At 30.0% G+C, this 24099-nt stretch overlaps 3 protein-coding genes across 6 annotated transcripts; 1 reads left to right on the top strand and 2 right to left on the bottom strand.

Moving 5' to 3' along the window:
* Nucleotides 1-4425: 4425 nt before the first annotated feature.
* On the top strand, nt 4426-6643 carry LOC124820687 (uncharacterized). The gene is made up of 3 exons (XM_047292433.2): nt 4426-4525; nt 5095-5238; nt 6451-6643. Exons 1-3 carry the CDS (start codon nt 4446-4448, stop codon nt 6551-6553), a joined length of 327 nt encoding a protein of 108 aa, XP_047148389.1. The 5' UTR covers nt 4426-4445; the 3' UTR covers nt 6554-6643.
* Nucleotides 6644-15588: 8945 nt separating this feature from the next.
* Nucleotides 15589-18348, bottom strand: LOC124820690 (uncharacterized). Its single transcript, XM_047292437.2, has 4 exons — nt 17990-18348; nt 17790-17893; nt 17326-17709; nt 15589-15849 (listed from the first exon to the last, which is right to left on the bottom strand). Exons 1-4 carry the CDS (start codon nt 18114-18116, stop codon nt 15787-15789), a joined length of 678 nt encoding a protein of 225 aa, XP_047148393.1. The 5' UTR covers nt 18117-18348; the 3' UTR covers nt 15589-15786.
* A 1687-nt stretch (nt 18349-20035) lies between these two features.
* On the bottom strand, nt 20036-23630 carry LOC124820688 (G-box-binding factor 4-like). 4 transcript variants are annotated; one of them, XR_015782275.1, is made up of 6 exons: nt 22811-23630; nt 22645-22716; nt 22103-22345; nt 21603-21690; nt 21177-21206; nt 20036-20697 (listed from the first exon to the last, which is right to left on the bottom strand). XR_015782275.1 is itself a non-coding variant. In XM_047292434.2 (4 exons), exons 1-4 carry the CDS (start codon nt 23348-23350, stop codon nt 20617-20619), a joined length of 723 nt encoding a protein of 240 aa, XP_047148390.1. In that variant the 5' UTR covers nt 23351-23618; the 3' UTR covers nt 20036-20616. The 4 variants fall into 4 exon arrangements, 1 of the variants encoding a protein (XP_047148390.1); XR_015782274.1 differs by having other exon boundaries at nt 21603-22345; XR_007027383.2 differs by lacking the exons at nt 21603-21690; nt 22103-22345 and adding an exon at nt 22346-22554 and having other exon boundaries at nt 22811-23624.
* Nucleotides 23631-24099: the final 469 nt, after the last annotated feature.

Genomic DNA, 24099 nt, shown 5'->3' with positions numbered 1-24099 from the left:
AATTTCAACGTCATATTGGATAAATTTTGCGAAATTTTTTTGTAGGGTGGTAAAATTGTATTAATGTATGACGTCGAATGTCATGGATATTAATAATAAGAGATAAAATTAGTAAACTAATGATAATTAATAATAACATGGGTATTAATAAATGTACACGGTAGATTGACGTAATTTCATGACTCTCGTGGAAAGATTTCATGGTAGTGTCTTGTAGTGTAGGTGTTGATGTAGGAAGCGTAGTCTTCGAGGTTATCGCTCCAATAATTGTTCCATCGAGTAAAGAAGAGGATTATGTGGTGAGAAGTAGCAGGAGGTCCTATTATAGGTATTCCATCTTGGCCTAAGGCATTTTTTAAGTGATTAACCTTTTGTGCGTGGATGAAACTCAATAACAATGACTCTGCAAAACAATATAAGTCTCTACAAGTGCATGACTCGTCATAGCTCGACATCAATACCTATATCTAGATTTATCAAGTCTAGTATATTATATATCCTTAGGTTGTTGTTTGATTTTAAAGTGAAATGTGTTGAATGTTGAATTATAATTACATACTTAATTTGTTTATGATATTAGTTTATCATTATTGTTTGTGTGTTTGTTTTTTTTTACAATAATCACTTTAATAGCTTGAGCTTAAGAGGATGCACATGTATTAGGAAATGATAGAGCTAAGATGTAAAATAAAAAATTTAATTTCAGAAATATATTTTTATAGTGATATACAAATATTTACATATTAATTCAGATACGAACAGTTTAATTATGATATTCTTCACACGTTTAAATAACATATATATATATTTATTACATACTAACATTAAGTTGGATTAGTCAAAACTAATATGTTCTGTCAATATATAAAATACAAATAACAATCATGTTCATTTTCATTGGTTTCCTATTATTCATCAAAGGCTTATCAGTAATTTGCGGATTTTTATTTGTTTTGGTCTTTTCATATTTTTTAATTCAATTGACTTGTCCAAAGTATAAGTCTTCTTCCGTGTTGGTATCATATTTTCACAAAGAATAATGATACTATATGACAACATTTTTTTATCTAAAATTTTATATTTAATGAACATTCAATTTTTATTATGCAATTTTTGGAAACAAATTTAAACTTATATCACTATTCATTTCAATGACCCAAACATTATAGATTTATAGTGCTTAGAGTTTTGCTTAAACTTCATTTAAATTTTTCCTTCGTTAAAATATATTATGGCCAAATGTAAGGTATCAAATTAATTTGTCATCCCTATTAACAGCTCTATTATAATTGTAATGATAAAATAATAATAATAATAATAATTTTAATTAGACTATAATAAAAATATGTATATATTGTGGAATTATAAAAATAAAAAGTGAAAACATTCCACATACAAAATTCTGTTATAGTATTAAGGATACAGCATGCAAAAATTGACCTATTTATCTGGAGGGAGACAGACATGTGCTTACAAAGAGTCATAAAACTATTATATTTGGCAACTTCATTGAAAATGGTCATTGCGTATTGCCTAGGTCTTAGGGTTTACACTAATCAATTCAACGCTTTTCAAAAGTGGAAGACCCGCCAGGTTTCCGGAATACTAAAAAATACGGAAAAGCAAAAGGAATACTAAGAAAAATGGAAAAGTAAAGGAAACCACGCATACCACTCATTATTACCTTCATTTTAATTTTTAAATGTTTACTATTTTTAAAAACAATTAATTCAATATTTAACACAACTTTGTTAACAACCTGAACATTTTATTGCATTTAAATTCAGCAAAATGTTATATAAAATATTTCTTTATGATTTTTAAATATTTTAATTGGTATGTGAAAGACGAGTTTAAATATCTTTTAGTTTTTAATCTTTGACAAAAAAAAAATTAAAATTTATCGTTATCAAATTTGCATACATTTTAATATTTAAATTTTAAAAGTAAATATATTCTTCATAATTAAACTATCATTTTTTATATCAAATGTATTTAAAGATAATGTTTAAGTAGTTTATAATGTTCTTACCATTTTTACTTTAAATATTAATCTAAAACATCATTGAATAAGATCAACAAAATCAATGTTATTAAGTTAAAATCTTTATAATCATTCAATTTTAAAATTTGAAAATTAAGATATATTAAAATTTAAAACAAAAACAAATTATAATTTCGTATTAAAGATACAAACCAAAATTATATTTAATTCTTATCATTTATGTTGTTTAAAATTTAAATATCTACTTAAAAAATTACGTGCTTTGTATATAACTAATTTTATCAAAATTTAAAAGGAAATTGTATCACAGTGTCAGAAAAGGCATATAACAATTCTATAACAATAAAAGTGATGCACTTCATTAGCATACCATAGCTAATCAATATTGTGATTGGAGAAACACCTTTTTTTCTTTCTATATAGTGCTACTTTATCCCAAACTATCTCTAGTTGGTTTCTACTTCCGCATATAAGTGTATGGTAATGTGGTTTTATTTTTAGTTGATTTGAAACTTTTATTAAATATTTTAAAAATATTTTTCATGTTTATCACATACACATTCCAATTTTAATATATTTTAATTTCTAACATCTAAATTATTAAAAATTAAAAGAAAATAAAAGTAATGTTTATAAGATTAAAATAATATATTTTACTTAGAATATGTTGAAGTATAAAAACAAAAAATGAAAACATTTGTATTAGAAAGTGGGTTTAAACCTAATTCAACCCCACAAAATCGACTTTTAAGGTGAGGTTTGCACCTCACTTATATATTATAATTTAGTCTTATCTTTAATCGATGTGTGACTTCCAACACACCTCCTTCATGTCGAAGTATAAACATCTTGTGCGTGATAGTAGAAATTGGGTGGTCCGATAGCGGGTGGAATAGAAGAGTAGAATGTCCACTTAGAACTCGCTAGGATAGGCTCTAACCATGATTTTGATACCATATTATAAAGTGGGTTTTTAAGCCTAAGCAATAACTTCACTTATATATCAGAAGAAAATAAATTCTTGATCACGTTCTTTCGCAGCCAATTTTGTTACTGCCAAGATCTTCATCTTCTACCTTTTGTTCTTGGTTTTCCTACAATTTCTTCTCCTTCTATGGCTACTCCCTCTATTATTCTCACGTCATTATGTTTTATATGTTTTGATTTTGTTTTCTAGTGTTTTCAATGAGAAACAATTGGGTGTTTTAATCACTCGTAGCCTTTGATTGATTTTTGAGGAATTTGGAGGATATTATGGAGATTCGGGTTGTGAAATTTTTATCCAATTTGAGGTTGTGAAATTCAATGACTTTTGCAGTTGTTCCTTCTTCTACTAATTCTCAGACGCAGTCACATTCCTCATGAGACTTTTTCAAGAGTAAATTAATGGTCTATTAGCCCTTCTTCCCCAATTCTGGTAAAATAATTTCTCATATTACTAAGGGTACCCTAAGCAATAACTTCATTCAACAGTAGTCATTGCATTGCATAGGGTTTACACTATCAATCGAACGCTTTCTTCTCCCCAAAAGTGGAAGACTAGCTGGATCTCCCAAAAAATAATAAACAAAAAAAAAGGAAAAGAGATTACCTTTATCTTAATTTTTCAATGTTTATTTCCAAAACCAGTTGATATAATATGTTTACACTACTTTTTTAACAACCTGTTAGTCTTCCACTAATGGTCCATTTATCAACATTTTGTTGCATTTAAAATCAGCAAAATGATATATAAGAGTTTTTTTTTTTCCATATTGTCGTTTAAATATTTCAGTTGGTCTGTGAAAGATGATTATATTAACTGATATTGAAATTATATACCATGCGCCATAATTATGACTAACGGGCCTAAGTCTGTGATGACTTTTATTTTTAAAGAAACCTAAGTATAATTAAGACCATCTAGTACCACAAAGATAAAATCTTGTTTTAGATAAAAGTAACTTTCTTTATAAAATAAAGAATTTTTTTTTTAACTTTTTGACAATAATAATAATAAAAATAAATGAATTTTAAGTCTTAGGTTCTCATAACAACGGACTAATTATTCTAAGGTTCTCATTGCATAAGTCTTATGGTTCACACTATCAGTAATTATTAAAGTTCAATTTCGGTGTAAGAATAAGGTCATTGCAATAGTAGTTTTGGTCGTGTTGTGCATGCACATACTATGTGTGTACAAATTTGCCTGTAACATAATAAAATTTGAGATGCAATTTGCATTAAGAAATACCATTCTTTATAGTGGTAAATTATGCAAACACGTTTTGGAATTTTTATATGACCCATTCCCTCCTTTTTCAATAAGAAAGTAGCATGTGTTTAGTCTTTTTTAAAACCATTTTTTTTATTGAAACACACCTATCTGGATCCTATAAATATATGCATACTTGGATAATTCTTCTACCCTATCTGCTAATCTCACTTTCGATTATCTAAGATGCAAATTATGCTGGATCAGAGTTTCCTTGTCTATGTTCTGTTGGCTGTCATCTTTGTTATTTTCATGTGGCTAACAAGGTATGGATAATCCATTTTCATACTTTGCTTCATATAAAAAAAGAAGTTAAAACAGTCAAATTTTTTCTACTTTATTGATTCTAACTCTTTAAGTTAATTGAGAGGTGATAGATAATTAGAATTTAGATGATGGGAGAGGAATGGTATTTATGTATATAGTTCTAATTATATCAATTCATGTATATTCCATATTATATATACAAAACATTTAATTTATTCATGGAATAATAAGTCTCTACATAATAAATAGTTTCAATTTATCCCTTGACATGTTGATCTTACTATTATCCATCTGAGTTATAGTCAGTATATATTGTTGACTAAATTACTTAATAAATATGGGGGAGTAAATTATTTACAAGATTTTATGTTTAATCATGTTGACACAAAGAAAATGGTTTTATATGTGCTGGTGATGTGGCTACCGTCCTTCGATGTCATACATGTATCTAATCATTGAAATTTCCAATAATTGAAATATCCTAGATTTTCACCTTCCCATCATTTTCTTTTAATTATAATTACCTCACTAATAAATGGTCTCAAGTTAACATTAATTTTGTATGCAGATCGAGAGTACACAATTCATTCTATAAGGGTGATGGTTCGGCACAAAAAGCTAAAGGTTTAAAAGTTCACTCCGGAGGAATTTCCAATTCGTTCAAAAGTGAAGGAAAGGGCATACAAAATCTTGAAAACGCTGAAATTATCTGGTATTACTTTCACAAAGATCTTGCAATCTAAATTTATTTAGACTTTTACAATATGCACATGTGTTTGATAGGGTATTATTCACTTGTTTTTGCACCAAAATCTCACATACATTTCCAAAGTCACCCGGAACATTAATCAACATTGTCAGTGATTAACACTTACAACTTTTAGAATGCTTAAATTGAAGTTGGGGCTTCAAACTATTTATTAAGCCTAAGTGGTTGACATGTGCTTTTGGTAGTACCGAACATGTATGAGATCTGGCTGACAGTGGAAGTGAAATATATGTATTGTAAGATTGGTCGGATGTTTTTTAAACATTGTGCATGGACAGGCAAAGATTTAATTTCTTCATAATAAAATTCATATATTTTTAAAATTTTGACTGTGACAAAAATATGATTTGATGTTTAAGTTTATTTGAAAACTTTCAAACTTGTTTTTTATATGAAAACGGTAAATACTATCGTATAAAATATGTTTAAAACTTTAAATAAATTTCAAAAATATTTAGTTAAAAAAATTAAATTTATTTATTTATAAGAAAAAAAGACTGGATCAAAGTTTTGAAAACAAAACTAAAAAAGAATAGTTTCAATTTTTATTAAAAATTAATGAATTAAAACTATATTTAACCTTAAAATATTTTATATTTTAATTTTTCTTGTTTGAATATTTTAGTTTTTCTTGTTTGAATATAGAATAATTAAATATCTTTTTTATGATAAAATTTTATTTTAAAATTCAAATTTACAAAAATAAGTATTATCCAAATTTAAATAATTAAATAATATTTAACAAAAAAATTTATATCTATGCGTGTACGATGTGTATAAAGAGATATATAAAGAAAGTGACTAGGTATAAAATTTTAATTTCTTTCATTTACATAAATTTCAAATTTTATTATTTAGTTTATTGGAATATATTAAGATTCTTAAATTTTAATTTCTTTATCTAAACAATTCATTTTAACTAAAAAAATTAAAATTCATCGAATGAATTGCTTTCTTAAAATATTCATTCAAACACAAATTAAGATTTGCAATGAATGCATATAATGCTTACAACATCTCTAAATAGTCTACATATTGTTTACACTAGTTGGATTAAATACTACATTTTTTAGAATAATATTCCAGCTCCATTCTACTCTCATCTCATTGTTACTGTTCAAATTATAACAACTTCTTCCAATTGGTTGAATGTAGTCGCAGCGAAACAACCAACCTTTTGGCTAGTTTACTCCAATTTATAATAAACTTAGCTCGAGGTGGAAAGTATGAAGCTGATGGTAAAGATAAAAACAAATGAGTTGAGAACTTCGTTCAAGACAACTCAGTAAGCTCAGAAGCACAAGGATGTTGTACTAATTTCTTTCTCTTTTTTGTATTTGTTTCTATGTTGCCACATCAAACCTTTTCATATTTTCAGTTAATCTTATATTTTTGTTCGATAATAAAATATGCATGATTATGGTTAATTTTATCTGGATATTTAATAAATATGTCGTTTTTTTGTGTTTCGTAATCTTGAAATACAAGATTTCTCATAATATGAAAAATACATTAAAAAAATATATGTTTCTAACAAAAAGCGAAAATGACGCACTAAACTAAACCACGCAATATAATAAGTTAATCATGATATTTCTTTTATAAAAAAAATCATTATAGTCGTATAATTTAAGTCTAATGATGAAACACTTTCAGCTACACCTCAAGCTTTTTTAACTAGGAAGTTTGTTCAAAATGTTGAACAAATGTATGTTTTACTATGTGATTTGAATAATATATATATATATATATATATATATATATATATATATATATATATATATATATATATATATATATATATATATATATATATATATATATATATATATATAATTGATGAGTTATATATATATTATTATAATATTCTTTAATTTATTCAAAACACAAATATCGCTAACAATCTCCCAATTAATTTCTAATATCATATCCAGTTTACTTTATCCTAAAAGTCATGTACGAATATTAATCCAGATACTTACTGTACCATAGGATACCTAAATTCACCAACTGTCGACGAGCACCACGGACGACAGAGTGTCGACCCCTCTCACGATCAAAGGAGTATCGAACACTCCTGGCCAATCGTTGTGAGGTCGACATTCATTTTGTTGATGTCGACGTACTGGCAGACCACAAACCAGCGACGATGTCGCGTCAGTCAGCGACAATGTCGCGACATCTATCGCCCTCACGACATTTAATATGTTTGTGTCGACACAAACAGTGGTCAACATGTAGTGAACGACACCATAATAAACGGTTCAGCAATAAAGAATAAGCAGTTACAAATATTAGCTAATGCAACGCCACGAATCACGCAGGTAGTTGACTCAGTATCAGACACGACCTAGCAGTTACAACTTCCAAATAGTCCACTTCGGTAACTGTCCAGATTTTCAGGTAAACGGTTTATTTTCCTGTTTTAAATATGCAAAGCACACCAGAAAAAAGGTACGTTTTTCCCCTTAGAGAAATTAAGAGAGAGAAATTACTCTTCTGCTTGATCACTTTGAACCAAAAGATTCAGGTGACCCTTTTCTGACTTGAGCGTCGGAGTGCCTTTGCAGGTACCCAGCCCACCTTTTCCCAAGGAACAGAACGTAAAGAGAGGAAGGAAGCATCGTGACAGACAACATAAGAAGAAGCAGTTCAGTTTTGTTAGGTTTGTATCTCGGCCTCCACATCCCTACTGAAACACTTACAATTTAATTATTATACTCTTCACACATTTAAAGAACATATGTATTTATTACATAGGTTTAATTGCTTCCTTTGTCCCCAGTTTGGTTGAATTGTGTCAAATTCATCCTCATTTTTAAAAAAGTTTCATTGTCATCCTCACGTGGTGTAAAAGTTTCATTGTCGTCCTCACGTGGTGTAAAAGTGTCAATTGAATCCAAACATAGAAAAAATTTGTGTCAAAGTAGTCATTTTTCCTATATATCTGTGTCTTCCTTTCATACAATCAAGTACAGATATTCATTTTACCTTATCCAATTTAAGGCTTTTCATAGCTCCAGAGAAGTGACATATGAAAGGAAGACACAGAGATATAGGAAAAATGACTACTTTGACACAAATTTTTTCTATGTTTGGATTCAATTGACACTTTTATACCACGTGAGGACGACAATGAAACTTTTTAAAAATGAGGATGAATTTGACACAATTCAACCAAACTGGGGACAAAGGAAGCAATTAAACCTATTACATACTAATACTAACATTAAGTTGGATTAGCCAAAACTAGTATACGTGTCTATAAATAAAATACAAATAACAATCTGTGTTAACTTTTCATTTTGGTTTCTATGTAGGTTTTTATATGTTTTGGTTATTTTGTATTTTTTTAACTCAATTGAGTTTTGTTTATTCTTTTAGTTTTTTAAAAACTAAATTGTATCTTATTTTTGTAAAGTAAATTCAACATAGTTTTTTTTTTAAATTGGTCTTAACACAATTTGAAAATATTACTAATAAATTTAGGTTTATTACATTTAAAATCTTATTTATCTTATAATATAAATGTGTCATATGTTAAAATGAAAGGAATCCTAAAATAGAAAATGATCTAAATTTTATCATCTAACAAATCTAAATTTTTAACATAACTTTTTAAAATGGTGTCAACGTCAATTTAAAAATAATTAATTTTTTTTTACAAAAATAAAAAATCAATTGGATAAAAAATAATTGTATAAACAAAAAACGAATTAAATATTTAATATAGAATGTAAATTATTAATTAAACCTCTCAAATAAAAACTCCTAGTTCATTTAGTTGTGGGATTGGAGAACCACAGCTACTTGTGAGAGGATTTCTAGAATTGTCACAACTTGGTGAAATTTTGCAAAACCACTATTGGGGTTTTAAAAACCAACACAACTTACTAAGGTTTGCAAAACCATCACTATTTACTGAGTTTTTATAAACCGTCAGTAAGTACTGGACTTATATCATTATTCATTTTAAACATTATAGATTTATAGTGATTAGAATTTTGCTTAAACTTCATTTAAATTTTTCCTTCGTTAAAATATGTTGTTGTGAAGTGTAAGTATAAAATTAATTTATCAATTTTGTGCCATGAAAAGAATTAATTATGTAAAAGTTATTGTCTGCGCATTGAACGCAAAAAGTCTCTAACTTTTAGCAAAATATAAGGATTAGAAAATTTAATTTTTTTTTATGCTCGTTTACATCATTAACTTCATAGTTGAGTTAGTTTAGTGTTTTTTACTCTAAATCGCCTTATCAGTCTCATTTAATAACTTAGACTAAAATAGCATAATAAAATAATATTTAATTTTATTTTCAATTTGATCAAAATTAATATACACTAAACATTATCGTGTAAATGTAACTATAACAGTGTTCACAGCCCCATTATAATTGTTATAATAATAATGATAATAATAATAATAATTTTTATTGGAGTATAATAAAAATGTGTATAAATATAAAACTAAAAGTTAGATCAATTACATATTTAGTAAAACATCAGAACTAAAATCGCAAAAAAAAAAAATTAATTACGCATTAAATCAACCAAATTACAGTTCAGTTGATTTTTTTATAAACATTTATATGCGAATTTTCTTATAAATAAATTTAATTTATAAGCAAATAAAAAAAATCTCATATAAATTAGGTGATGAAAATTTATTTTTTAATTAATTAAAAATAACCCTCATTTTATTATTTCATAAATATTTTCCCTATTTATCATAATTTAATTAATTATTTAGTCCTTATATTCGTACCAAAAACATTGTGTTCCTATACTTAAAAATAATATATTTCATTCCTCTTATATATATATATATATATATATATATATATATATTTGAACCATAAAAATAAAAAGTGAAAGCATTACACATACAAAATTCTCAGCTCCGCTTCAGTCACTACTGCATTCACCCGATTGAAAGTGAAAATAAAGAAAATGTCACAATTTCAATATTATAATAGGTATCGCAGGAGATTGAAAATCATCCAGCAAAAATATTCACAAATAAAAATAAAAAAATCCCAACGTAAGTTTAACGGAGTTTGATATCTCAGGCATCATAAATACTTAATAAAAATATTATTATTTAACATAATTTCTTTTTCAAAAATGACAAAATTATAAATCCTTTAATCGTAGAACTATTCAATCCTCTATATACTTGCAATAGGAAAATATAGTATCTTCTAACATAAGTATACCCCATAAATAAAAACACAACATAAACGTAAAGGTTTACATTCACGAATACTTAACCGTATGCAAATTTTTTTACAAAAACTACAAATCCTCACATAATATTTTAGGCAAAATCTGCAAACTTTCTCATCATATGAATCGAGATTCATGTATTCTTAGATGTGGTGCAGCCCTCTGGAGACTAATTTGACCAATTGTCTTCAATGTATTCAGATTCTGAATCTGGCATATTACATGTGAGAAAGAACTCCACAATATAAAAATTCCACGAGTTTTGGCAATAAATTATGGTATAAGCAAGACATTACATAAGATAATCTGATTTTAAAATTTTATGGTTTATGCATAATTGGCAATAACATATGTATTATGTAGTAGTTTAACATGAATATATATAATTTCATGACATCTAATGTAAATACTTTTTATATTCGTAACATGATCAATAGGTCTAATATCAATGATCCAAGAATTCGTAGTGATATTACCTTTCTTGCTTTGTTGTGTACATGGCTGACCATTAGCAACACTGATTTGGTTGATTTTCATTTCAGATGTTTGAAGAAATTTTAGAAGTTGTTGAATTTTTCCATCAGTGAGAGAATCATCATTTTGATTGACCACGACCACAATTTGATGATGCTTCAGATCATTTTCTTCTATAGCATGATTGAAACTATTCTCTGCACCAATTTCGTTGATAGCGTTCTTGTTCTTTTGTTTCATCCATAGTGGATATCGATGTTTTGAGTAATATCCATCTGCAATGTGATACAATTTGTGAAAAGATCTACATTGCTCTGCTCTACCTTTACCTTTACCTCTAACTCTACCATGAAGTTTCCATTTATTGGAATGAGAATTTTCAAGAACATGCGACTTCCGTTGTTGTTGATGAGTGCTATCAGTATGAATTTTTACATCAGAACAACTACTTCCACTTAGATGTCTTTCTTGATGAAGAATGAGCGAAAAAACTTTGTTGATGTTAGGCAAAGGTTCCATGAGAAGAATTTGAGTCCTAACATTTGTATATAATTCTCCCAATCCCTTTAGAAAGCACATAACATACTCTCATTATGAGAACAAGTCAAGTTAGTATCCTAATTATTTAATATTTATTAAATACGTAAAATGAAACAATTGTTATTATTTGTTATTGTTTGTTATTATTTGTTATTATTTATTAAATACGTAAGCTATATTTATTAATATGAAACAATTGTTATTATTTGTTAACCTCTAAATATGTTTTAATATAATATATATTTACTGATATATAAAATACACAAAAATACATCGTGGGTTTAAAACTAGTTTATCTGAAAAACTTAATCAAGAAAAGATAGTTATAATTTTTTTAATTTATATTGTTACAGTTTTACCGTCTTTGAGTGGAGTAATTATTGTACTCAAGAAAGTTATTAATCTTAATCAAACGGCTCTATTTCCAATTTATTTACCAATCAATTTTATTATAACATTTACATGTTGCTTCACAAACCAATTTAAATATTTAATTAAATCATGCAATCTTTTATATAACTTTTTGCTTAATTTAAATGCAATAAAATGTTGACGAGTGAACCATTAATATAGAAGACTACCACGCTGTCAATAAAGTAGTGTTGAATATTATCTGTTTTTAAAAACAATAAACATTTAAAAATTAAGATAAGGTGATCATGTTTTCCAACCGTATGTGTCGTTTCCTTTATTTTATTTGTTTTCCGTTGACCCAGCTGGTCTTCTGGGAGAGAGAAAAAAAGAAGTCTCACTGGGTGTACCGGTAGTACGTACTGTAGGAAAATTTTGTGTGAAATGTTTTCACCTTTTGTTTTTATGGTTCAACAAATTTTAAGCAAATTAATATGTCACTTTGAAATTAAGATAAATTTTGAAAATATTTTTTAGGGAGTAAAGAGCTAAACATGAATTCAAAATTAACTTTGCATCAAACTGACTAAACTATGAAGTTTAAATGATGAGAAGAACTTACAGAAAATATAATTTTCTAATCACTATTTTTTTTTGTGTTTTTTTATTGAGTGGTTCATGTATTCACTCACTTTTAAATACAAACCAACTGAAATGTTATTATTGTGTTTTAAATACATTCACTAATATATTGACTAACATTTTTGTTGAAGCCACTAAATTTTAAATGCAAGTGTGATTTTCTTATATAGAATTATTTTTATTTCAAAAATGTCACAATGAGTTTTGCCATGTTGTTTATATTGAAATGCTTTTCTAAGTTGAAGCCAAATATAAGATTCATACAAGTTTTATCGTAACATGTTGAGAATCGAAAAACAATTTATCTTTTTGAGCACAAACACATTCACAAACAAAATATTTTAAATTAGATATTTCAAATCCATTACAGAAAGGCTAACCTTTTTCTTGGCCCAACACAGAATCTACGGACTATCACACCAACAATGGAATTTCTTCTTGCACTTCCAAACTTTTCTATATTCCCATAATGGTCTCTTTGACTTTGACTAACAGGATAAAAAATCCTAATTTATTACCCTCCTGTGCGCCATATAACACTTTCTCCTCCTGTGCACCCCCACAGTCACTGCCACAAAACCACAACGCTCTCCTCCACGCACTGTCTTCTTGGTGCAGCAGAGTTTAATTTATTTTTAGTCTGCTGCGTATGAACGATTTGTGTATGAACGAAATTTGAAAACCTTAAAATTTGTGTATGAACGAAATTTGAAAACCTTAAAATTTTTCGGTTTAAATGGTTGGTTTTGGTTGAGAGATGAAACTGATTTAGAAATTCATAGTAGAAGGTCAGACCATGAAGGAAAAGCATCGGATTTGGAGGTCTTAAAATGGATTTCAAATTTACGTTTAGAAAATCATTAAATTTTAAAATTTGATTAAGAGATTTCAAAATTTAATTTAGAAAGACCATTATTGTGAAAACGGACTCCGTCCACTACCGTATTGTTTCCTTCACCTCCGTTCTTCTTTTATCCTTTAGTAATATTTAAAATTTGACAGTACTAAAAAAAACTATCAAATTTCATAATAAAATATTAGATTTTAAAATCTAGAATAAAAATTCTATATATTTTTAAAATAGATTTCGAGATTTAGTTTAAAATATATCAAATTTCAAAATCTAATTAAGATTTTTTTGAAATTCAAAATTCGATATATATATATATATATATATATATATATATATATATATATATATATATATATAATTTTTAAAATTTATTTGAATGGCTTGTAATTTTGTTTTATTTTTGTTAATTTTATTTATTTTGTTTGTTATAAATTTGGTATAACATTAGATATCTCTAATGAAAAATTTTATACAGGATGAAACTAGTAAGAGACTACGGTATCTTCTTGAGGAAGGAGTTTTCATGGGCTTATATAAAACTTAAAGAAAAATATTTCATTTTAGATGATAGAATTTTTAATCGGATTTTAAATTCGAAAATGATTTTAATTAAATTTTGAGATAAAGTGCTTAATCGAATTTGGAATTTTAAAATTTGATAGATTACTGTTTGGTAAATAACAATTATTTATTACTTAATTTAATATTTTATTTAGAAGGATGTAACTAGTATGGAGAAAAAATTTGGGGTGCAAAAGAAAAGCTGAAAGTAGAAGAAGAAACCCCGACAAAAAGCAAATGATATATAGAAAAGTTATCTTTAAAGTTTAAATTATAATTTTTAATATATTTCTTATTTCTTATTTCTTTATTATTTACAATATATTCTACATTTGAATGGATAAATATTCAAAAACTGAAAAACTGTAAGATTCAACTGTACTATCAATGACATCAAACACTTTTAACAAAAACATTGATTTTGTTTTTATTTAGTATTTTAAGATTGAATATACTCTCTATTCAAAATTAATTTATTATTTTTAATTAAGAAGTTGATTAAGTATATTTTTTATTTGTTAAAACACTTAAATATGTCAATAATTATATTATAATGAATTTTTTTTTGTGTTTTCTAACCTTACCCATGTAGTCTACAGGTACTGGAGGAATGAAATTTGTTTAAGATGGAGACTATTTTCGAGATGGGCTTCTACATGTACTAATTTAAACGGCTCGTAACCACCTCTATTTAGTTTTTACTACATAAGTACACATAAATATTAAATATAATTTATGTTTTATTTTTCAAAACTTTAGTTAATAAATATATTAACAAAATTGATATTTTAATTTTTTAAAACAACAAATAAAACGAAATCAACCTATTCTTTGAAACGATTGACGTCGAAACAGTAATACACAAGCAAAAATGAATAAATAAATATAAATAAAGTGATAAACACAATAAATTTTTTTATTGCACATGGTTTTTTTTTCTTCCATTGACATAAATAATAATTACAACGGAAATGTAAGTAATTAATTTTATTGAGAGTGATCATTCTAGTTACTATTGTTTTCATTATTAAAAAGTATTCATTTGTTAAGTCTAATAATTTTTAGAAATTTGATAAACATTAAATAGATGACCATTTTCTTTCTTGGTTTTAAGACCATTATTATTTAATTTAATTAAAAAATCACTGCATTTACTTTACGAAGAAAAACTTTAAAAACAGTATAATAATTCGAAAAATTTATTAATGTTTTCCAAAAGATAAATTCTCAACCCACCTTCTCCCAAGTTGTTTAACAGTTTCATATTTCATAGTTTTCAAAATGGTTTTATTATCTTTTTAACCATATTATTTATTTAGTTTATTGTAAAACATAAAATATTCATCTTTGATTTTTGTTTAAAATAAATTGATTTGATTGAAGTTTAGAAGAGTCATATTTAAGAAACTTGATTGAAATTCAACAAAATCAATAAATAATATAATATGAAAACAATTTGAAAAAAACTTGCTTAAGTGCTCGAATTTTATATATAGATGGATGGAATTTTGAGGTGTGAGGTATGTGTTGGAAAGTGGCCTGACATCAGAGTTTCCCCACCATAAAGGTGCCATGTTTGATGCAGTGGTGAAGGTAGGACCCCATATTGTACCATCACCATGAAAAGCAAGAGGGAATCAGAAGGAAAAGAGAAAAGCAATTGCAGTAATCGATTGGTTTCTTAAACCAAGGAACAAAAAGTGGCAACCATTCCAAAGTAGAATGTAAGAGCATCTTAATACATGGTATAATCATCACTCTTAAAGCTACTTTAGACCCATTGGCTTCCCGTTCTCTTTCTCTGCATAAATTGCGCTCCAACTCTCTCTTTTTCTCTTCATCTCACAGCAGCAGTAAAACCAAGATGTGCACAGCAATGCCAACTCCAAATGACCCAATCATCATCTGCACTCACCCACACCACAACAACACAATCCAACTTCCAATCAGTAATGCATCAACCCCACTTCTCACGTCAAAATAACCACATTCATCATTTATGTGCAAGTTTCTGCCTAATAAGTATTCACATTAGGTACCACATACACACACAAATTTAGGTGCACCAACATAACGTAACATTTATGATTTATGTTGCATGTTTCTTGCTGATATACCACATTTTGGTACATGCATAGATACGAATGCATTAACTTCAATTAAAAGACAACATAACGTTAATGATTTTTGTTTTTGTAGCTGTTACACCAAATTTAGGTACGCAGATAGATACACATTTAGGTGCACTGACATCAATTGAAAGACAGAATAACATTTATGATTTATCTGCACTTTTGTAGCTAATTAATAAACCACATTTAGGTACACACATAGATACACATTTAGGTGCACTAACATCAGTTAAAAGACAGCATAATATTTATTATCTGTGTGCACTTTCGTGGCTAATGACCACATTTAGATACACACATTTATGAGCAATAACATCAATTATACCATAACACAACATTTATGGTTCATTTGCATGTTGCAAATACATCACGTAAGACACTATAACTAAAACACGCACGAAAACATTGGACTAAAACGGACCGAGAAATAACCAAAAGAAAAAAAGATATTTTAACACAGATATTTTTATAATATTTTAACACCATACATGTATCATTTTAGGAAAATGACACTTGAACAACCATTTTTGACAACATTTAGACACGCGCACACGTGTCAAAATCTGAGTGGTCCATTTTCATTTAATTTTTCCAACTGGACCACTCAGATTTTGACACGTGTGCGCGTGTCTAAATGTTGTCAAAAATGGTTGTTCAAGTATCATTTTCCATCATTTTATCATTAATTTATTATTTATTTATTAGTGTGCTGATCTACTTTCAACCTAATGAAAAAATTGACACCATAATTTTATCCTTTTAAAAACTGTGTCAGAACAATTTCAGTCACAATATCAATGATTTCTTTTTTACTTTACAGTCACCCATCACTATTGTAGTTATATTATATCTACATATTTATCTATAGTCTTCTGTATTGTCAACTGTTTGTAATAAAATTATGACTACAATAGTAATTTAAAACCTCAGATAGCATTATGGTAAAATTTAAATCATGTTCGCGGGTGCAGTTTCTTCGTGTTTCATGATATTGGAAGAAATTGCAGATAAATATAACTATTGTTGCTAATGTTGAAGTCTGACTGCGGTTGCAATCACTCCAAAAACTAGACATTGGGGTGGAAATTGCAGCTGGGAAGCTTTTTTCAAAATCTTGCACATGGTCTACAATTTATTGTTTGTGCAAACTAAGGGAAAGTGCATGACACAGAAACAACAAAAATAGAAACGCTGCACAATAAATGCGTGGTTGCTTTAGTAGAGAGAAAGAGAAGTATGGTATGGGCACCTGTCCTGGATGGCCAGAGGTGGGTATGGGGCGTATGGTGGCAGAATCAACTTCACCGGTAGGCAGAGGAACCGCAGGATTGCTGTTAATGAAGGGCATGCCACCTTTATCTGGCACTAACGGAACCGTCACCGGTGAACCTGCTTGTGCTTGTGGTGCTGGGCCAGGTGAAGAAGCAGCTTGATGTGGACGAAACGGCCACGGAAATGAAGGGGAAGATGGTACCTCTCCACCAGAAGAAGGAGCTGGTGTTGCCACTGGAGAAGGTTCTGGAACCGTTGCTGAAGAAGCAACTTCTATGGCTAGCTTTTCAGAATCTTTGCATGCCCTGAGTGACCCATCGTGGAAGGTAAAATAGAAGAAACCGGGTCGTGATGGATGCCACTGAAAAACATTATCTTGGTTAAGGAAATTGGAAAAGATAACGCCGCTGAAAGTAAAGAATGAGGCTTTAAGGGTCTTACCGTGTAGGGGTTGGTGAGAAGAGTGGCTTGGGTGATATTGCAGAGATTGTAGGCTTTCTCGTTCTTGAAAATGTAGAGGTTGAAATGTTGTTTGTGCTTGAAAACTGAGAAAGAGAAGAGGCAGAGTGATGTTAGATGCTAGTGGTAGAGATTGTTATACATTGTTTATGTAGATTCCAAATCTGGGTGTTGACACTTACTGATGGAATCACCGATGGAAACTGTGGGGTTCTTCCACTCTGAAGATCCGTCTACGAGAATTGTGGCTGAATGTGAAAGCTTGAAGAGGGAAGGTAGGAGAAGGAGAAAGAGAATGGGGAAATGCATTGTGATGAATGTGGTTTGATTTTGAAGGGAAACTGAAATAGGGAGGGTTTGCTGGTGTAGTGTTGTATTTATTTCTGGCTCGGCTCTCGGCTCTCTGGGTAATTATGGAATGGCAAAAGAAAGAGGATTTTGAAAACTGTGTTTGATGTGGAAGAGAGAGAGAGAGTGTGTGTGGGGAAGGAGACTGTTAAATTGTCAGGTGTGTTTGGCTTTTTGATAAGGAAGAGTTTGAATGGGTGCCAGACATGGGTGTTGGGAAGGGGGTGCTAATATTATTATTTTACACAGCAAAAGGTTGTGAGATTTTGTTTCTGAAAAATCTAATCTCAAAATTGTGGCAAAAGAGGTTGAAAAAATGGACAGGAACGCAATCACTAGGAAGTTTTTTGGGTTCTGAAGTATGATGATGGGGATTATAATTCTAAAATGATTAGTGCTGTGATTATAAACCTGCAGTCAATAATGTGGTCAATACTGATTTCTTTTTTCAATTCAAAAAACCCCTTCTTCTTGGTGCTGAGAAATAAAAATTGCCTTTCTCCTTTACCCCTTTTATTTTGAACGAAGTTTTGCTCCCTACTTTCTACGATGCAATGTTACTCACACTTTGATGCAATACCGGGAATAAAGTTTTCAACAAATCCTTTTTTTTTTCCTTCTGCTTGAATGCTAACAATTTTTATTTAATAATATCATTGGTAATATAGAGAGAAAAATAATAATAATACAAGTTGATAGTAAAAGGGCTTGGCATTTTAATTTTATGTAAAAGTGTGGTCCTTTTTAGGTTAGATGTAAATTTTTTTTTTGAGATTTTATCGTTTATAATAAATAAATAAATAATATTTTGATCAGGGAGCTACATTTTTATTTTTATTTTTTGGGAGGGTTGAGGTCATTTTTAACTTCTTTATATTACATTAGTATAATATAACTCTTCTCTTACAATCTTTCTTATATCCATAATACTTTTTGTGCATAAGTGTGATATCATCTCAATCAAATAAGTTACGACCAAACAAAAACCTACACGCCACAATTACTTGGAGAATGAAATGCCAATAATATACTATATTAAATCTATTCCAAGAATGTATGGGTCTCGTAAAGTATTATAATATGTTCTTCTTTGTCACGCTTCCTCTTATATTACAAACACTTCGTTTTATTTTTCTTCTTTTGTCAATACATGGGCTATATAACATCTTGGAAGTTGTTTACAAAAGTTGTTTTAAAATAAAAAATATTATTTTAATATAAATATCAGTAATGTGAATTACTTAAAATTAAAAATGTTCATAAATTAGAGAAAGTTGTTTACTTAAACAATTTTTATTTTCAAATTATTTGTTTTCAGTATCATATTGAAATAATATTTTTTTTTATTTATAGGTAATTTTATAAACAGCTCTCATTAATAGTCTAATGATATAGAAGAGAGAGAAAGAAATTAAGAATATCGAATATTATAATTAATGGAAAACTTTTTTATCAACCACGTGATTCATTTTCTTTTTAAACTAACTGATGTGTCCCCAATATCATTTATTAGTATATCCTCTTACTGTTAGAGCTCTGAACTACAGAACTGTGACTTTAATTTTTAACATTGACAATTGTGAGTAATGTTCTTGCTGTAAAATGGTACAACAATTGCTCTATGGAAGTAGGGACAGTAAAAAACATAAGGCTCCATGTCTTTCCCTAAGGTGGCAGCTTTGCTTTCATTTAATCTCAGCACGTGGTCCAACATACAGATAACGAGACCACAAGGATAGCAACGACAAAGAGGAAGCATCATATTTATTGTCTTTGGTCTATTTAATATTTTCTCCTCATTTGCCTCTCGCTTCTCAAGAACTCTGTCAATTTATAGAATCATTATAATTAACTTCGGTTTTCTAAAAGAGGCCTACGGATAACAAAAAAGAATTACAATAAAATCAATAAATTATTCGCGTCAAGAACAGCGCTCGTTGGTATTTTACAACAGAATCGGGTTCTTAAGTTGAGACTGAAATACTCCCGTATCTCCGGACATCAGAGATTATCTTTCACACGCACAAGAATTTTCCATACTATAACGCTTTTACAGGTCGCATTAACAATTTCTATAGACTTTTCTCCAAATAAAGATATATACTCGTCTGCAAATCCCCTTTGCTATCTACTATTACACATTGACACTGCATAGGGGAGAGAGACCAGGAAGTCAAACTCATCTAAAACTACATGATCCAACTCCATATTTCTGTTTTTACACCTACGAATAAGTAACTGCTGTTTCTCACGCAATAAGGAATTTTCCTTAGCCCTTCCGATTCAATTCCTTCTATCTATCTCTTCGTATCATTAAACAAGATCGCCCTTGACACTAACCGTTAGGCTGAGAACTATCATTTAAGACATGATGATTAGTTTGGTCCTGTTATTACTTCCCCCACCACTGATGGGACTAATTCAGTAACTGTCATGCAGCTGCACAACTAGCAAATTTTATCTACCACTGCAAGGAGCGAGCCCTACGGAGTATACACGGCGGCTTTTGTTTCTGCGCTACAGGGAGTACTTTTTCCATTAGCTGCCCAAAAACGCCAAAGGTCAGTCGTAATCCAATCACTTTCTACAGCGAACATCTATTCTATAAACACACTTTAATATAGTCACAAGATAGCAAACAATCCAATGCTACAAGCTTCATGAAACAACACAGCTAGGTCTAATATCATCATACATGGCAGACCAGTTTTGTTGCATTGCATCTCTATTAAATCATTATGGGCACTATCGATAATAAATTCAGTATGAGCACTGGGTTAATTTTCTATATCTTATATCATATACAAACAACCTTCATAATCCAATAAAACATGTTTGTATTCATGACTAATTACCAGTTATGTTTTCAGACAAAATATCTAGAAGAAATATTTACCAATAATATATTATACCAGTATCAACAGAGAAAAAATGCCTTCAAAGCAATATTCAAATTATTATCATAAACATTTTCACCAAAATCGTCAAAAAGCTTACTAAGTTCTTAGAACAAATCAGTACCTGCTTGTACCTCTCTTTTTTCCTCTCGGCCTGCACAATAAAATCTTTAGTAAGAGATTAGAGGGTAAAAATACATAATAAACTCTAAAGCTACCAAGGCAAATGGACAAAAGGAAATGAGACACAAAAGTAGAACTTGTATTACAGGCTACACTCAAACCCCTTACAAGTTACATCCTCTGTTTTGGAATACAGTCCAAAATGTGGGCTGTTTGCAACCCAAAATGCTTGAAGAAACATTCCAAATTCAAACGTGTTAGCAGTGAAAACAAGACCCTAAGCAAGTGTTTAGGGAATAAAAATCAGAACATCATGGCTCAGGTATAGATAGAGACTGAATTCTGAGGCAGAAATAGACATTTCCCCATCCCAAGAATGGAGGTAGAGAGCGGACTCGACATTATAGATTGAAGATTATGCACTGACCCAATTCTGTGAACTTCAATCAACAGTGTCCCATTCCCCCGGCCCATGTTTGTAATTGGAAAAAGGCGGTGCCATTGCCCACATATCACTAATTTCAGTGAACAATCAATGAGGGAAACAGTGATATTTCAACATAAAAAATAATACAAGCATTCTTAACAATGGGCAATGGTAAACATATCTGTTTATAAAACACCGGTGAAGTTATCACACTTGTATGAAAAATAATAGTGGTAAGATTACAACATTTTGTCAAAATATATTGGTGTAAAAATCGTACATAAAAGGTATACAAAATTATTTCTCAAAATATGACAGAAAAAATCCTCCCATATCTAAAAAGTTCAAGGCGAGCATCAAATACAATGTCAACAAAAAAGTGGTGACAGGTTAACCAAAGTTTGTTTATTACTAATATCAAACCTATCCCAATTTTGTACAAGCATCTAAAAATGTGAGATACGTGTCTACAATATAAGAGAGAGGGTAAAAGTGATTACAATTGGATCATAATTGTAACAGCATTAAAGCAACTGGGAGCACAATCGCTCAGACATTTTATTCCAATGATAAGACAGCATTAACTACAAAATATTCATGGCTTCAGAAACATTTACTGCATAAGCAGATGCCAAGAAACAAGACAGGTTATACTTAAGCAAGGATGACTTCAGGTGTGACGGAATTAGAAATAGAGAATAACACTGAACCCATTTATGATGAAAGCGAGAGAAAAATATGACCTGGAAGCGTGTTTACGAAAGGAAAGTCCATCAATGCAATCCGAAATATTAATAGATAGCACCCAACAGCAAGGTAACGGAACCAGGTCAGGGAACAAGACCAGGCCAAAAACCCAATCAATGATCAGCCAAATCAAACCAAAAACGAAAAGTCAGCACTGGAAGGGTTTCAACTTTCAAGTTCAACACATAACAAAACTTATTGTCTCCTGCAATGATTACAAAAAACAAGTAGCATGGCTAATGAAAACTGAAAGTACCCCCGGGACAAAACTTCAAAACAATGAAAACTAAAGCACCTTTTCCTTCAAGAGCTTGTCGTTTTCCTCCTCTAGTTTCACCGCCAAGGACTCTAATTCCACTTGGTAAGCCTGGAATAACGAATTCACATCACAACCAACAACGAAAAGTCAAATACACTGAAACAAACACACATATATACCATATCCACATCACTACAGATACCTGCTTGCGTTCCCGAGACCTAGCAGCAGATTCTCTGTTTTTAATCATCCTCCTCTGTCTCTGTTGCGCTGCCTTATCCAACTGTTCCAAAACGGGACGTGCTCTCTTTCCTCTCCCGCCTTCAACCACCTCCACGCCGTTCCCGAACCCTATGACGGAGCCTTCCACTCCATCCTGAAACGGCGTCGCGGCGAGGAGGGGATCGAAGGCGAAGACGCCGCTGCCAAGCCTCTCCGTGAGGGGCATTGGAATCTTCATGTCGCAATCGACTTCTTCATTGTTGTCATCGTCGACTGCGCCGGCCTTGGCGAGGAAGTCTTCGAGAGTCATCATCTCGTCGTCAGGAGCCTCTTCCTTGCATTCGCGGCGGTCTCCGGCCACGATCTCCCGCCACACATCATCGACGGTCTTGGGGGCGGCGGTGACGGCGGCGTCGGAGATGGGGATGAAGTTGGTGGTGGTAAATTGAGGCGTGGGAGAAGGAGAGGAGGACTCTGAGTTCCGTGAATGGGAAGAAGCCATTAACTTGGAAGATGCCATCAATCAATCATTCAGTGTCTCCGTGTCTCCGTGTCTCTCTCCTAGGGTTTTGGTTTTGGGATTTGCAATTTGGAATTTGAAAGTGAACAAGTTAGAGTGTGCAAGCTGCAGAGTAGAAACCCCCCATCCCCAAGGCCTTGCGTGGGCTGTTTTTGGTTTTACTCTTCTTCTATTACTCTTTTCCTTCTACCATTTTATTTATTTAAATAGACCATCGTCAAAGTCACTTTAGTTACTCCTTTTTACATTTTTATAAAATATCTCGTATTTGGCATTTTCGCTGTAATTTATTTTAAATTTTATTAAATCTGTCTTTCGTTTCAATGAAAAGATTCTGCCTCCAAAAAGAAGCAAAAGGAAAACTGCTTTCATTTTCGAGGTCGCTAAGACGAAGAGAGAAATTTGTTTTGATTTCAATAGTGTATTTCTTAGTGAATATGATTATTATAAAAATTTGTAGAAAATATTCTGATATATTTAATTGCTTTTTTATATTTTTTAAAGTAAAATGTGTTTTATATAAAATGTAATTGGGAAAGATATATTTATGTGAATTTTACGAGATTGAGATTATAGGTCCCCAAAGATTTTTTAATCAATTATTGAATTCATGTATTAATATTTACTCTACATTCAATTAGGAGATTTCGGATGTCTAAAAATTACATCGAAGCTATGCGTGTGCTTTAAGAATATCTTAATATTTTCAAATGACGACAGATTAAATTGATTTACAAATTTATCATTGT

The sequence above is a fragment of the Vigna umbellata genome, chromosome 9, assembly GCF_029865625.1.
Source record: "Vigna umbellata cultivar VRB3 chromosome 9, Vumbellata_1.0, whole genome shotgun sequence".
Lineage (NCBI taxonomy): Eukaryota > Viridiplantae > Streptophyta > Magnoliopsida > Fabales > Fabaceae > Vigna > Vigna umbellata.
Note: the sequence above shows the minus strand (reverse complement) of the source record. Positions and strands in the feature narration are given on the sequence as shown.

Coding starts and splice junctions, on each gene's coding strand:
- LOC124820690 (XM_047292437.2), bottom strand. CDS start 18,116: ATGCATTTCCCCATTCTCTTTCTCCTTCTCCTACCTTCCCTCTTCAAG. Junction 17,894..17,989: donor TTCCATCGGTGATTCCATCA/GTAAGTGTCAAC, acceptor TCTCTTTCTCAG/TTTTCAAGCACAAACAACAT. Junction 15,850..17,325: donor CCTCTGGCCATCCAGGACAG/GTGCCCATACCA, acceptor GGGTGAGTGCAG/ATGATGATTGGGTCATTTGG.
- LOC124820687 (XM_047292433.2), top strand. CDS start 4,446: ATGCAAATTATGCTGGATCAGAGTTTCCTTGTCTATGTTCTGTTGGCT. Junction 4,526..5,094: donor ATTTTCATGTGGCTAACAAG/GTATGGATAATC, acceptor TTTTGTATGCAG/ATCGAGAGTACACAATTCAT. Junction 5,239..6,450: donor GAAAACGCTGAAATTATCTG/GTATTACTTTCA, acceptor GGTTGAATGTAG/TCGCAGCGAAACAACCAACC.
- LOC124820688 (XM_047292434.2), bottom strand. CDS start 23,350: ATGGCATCTTCCAAGTTAATGGCTTCTTCCCATTCACGGAACTCAGAG. Junction 22,717..22,810: donor GGTCTCGGGAACGCAAGCAG/GTATCTGTAGTG, acceptor TCGTTATTCCAG/GCTTACCAAGTGGAATTAGA. Junction 20,698..21,176: donor AAAAAGAGAGGTACAAGCAG/GTACTGATTTGT, acceptor GTTTTTGGGCAG/CTAATGGAAAAAGTACTCCC.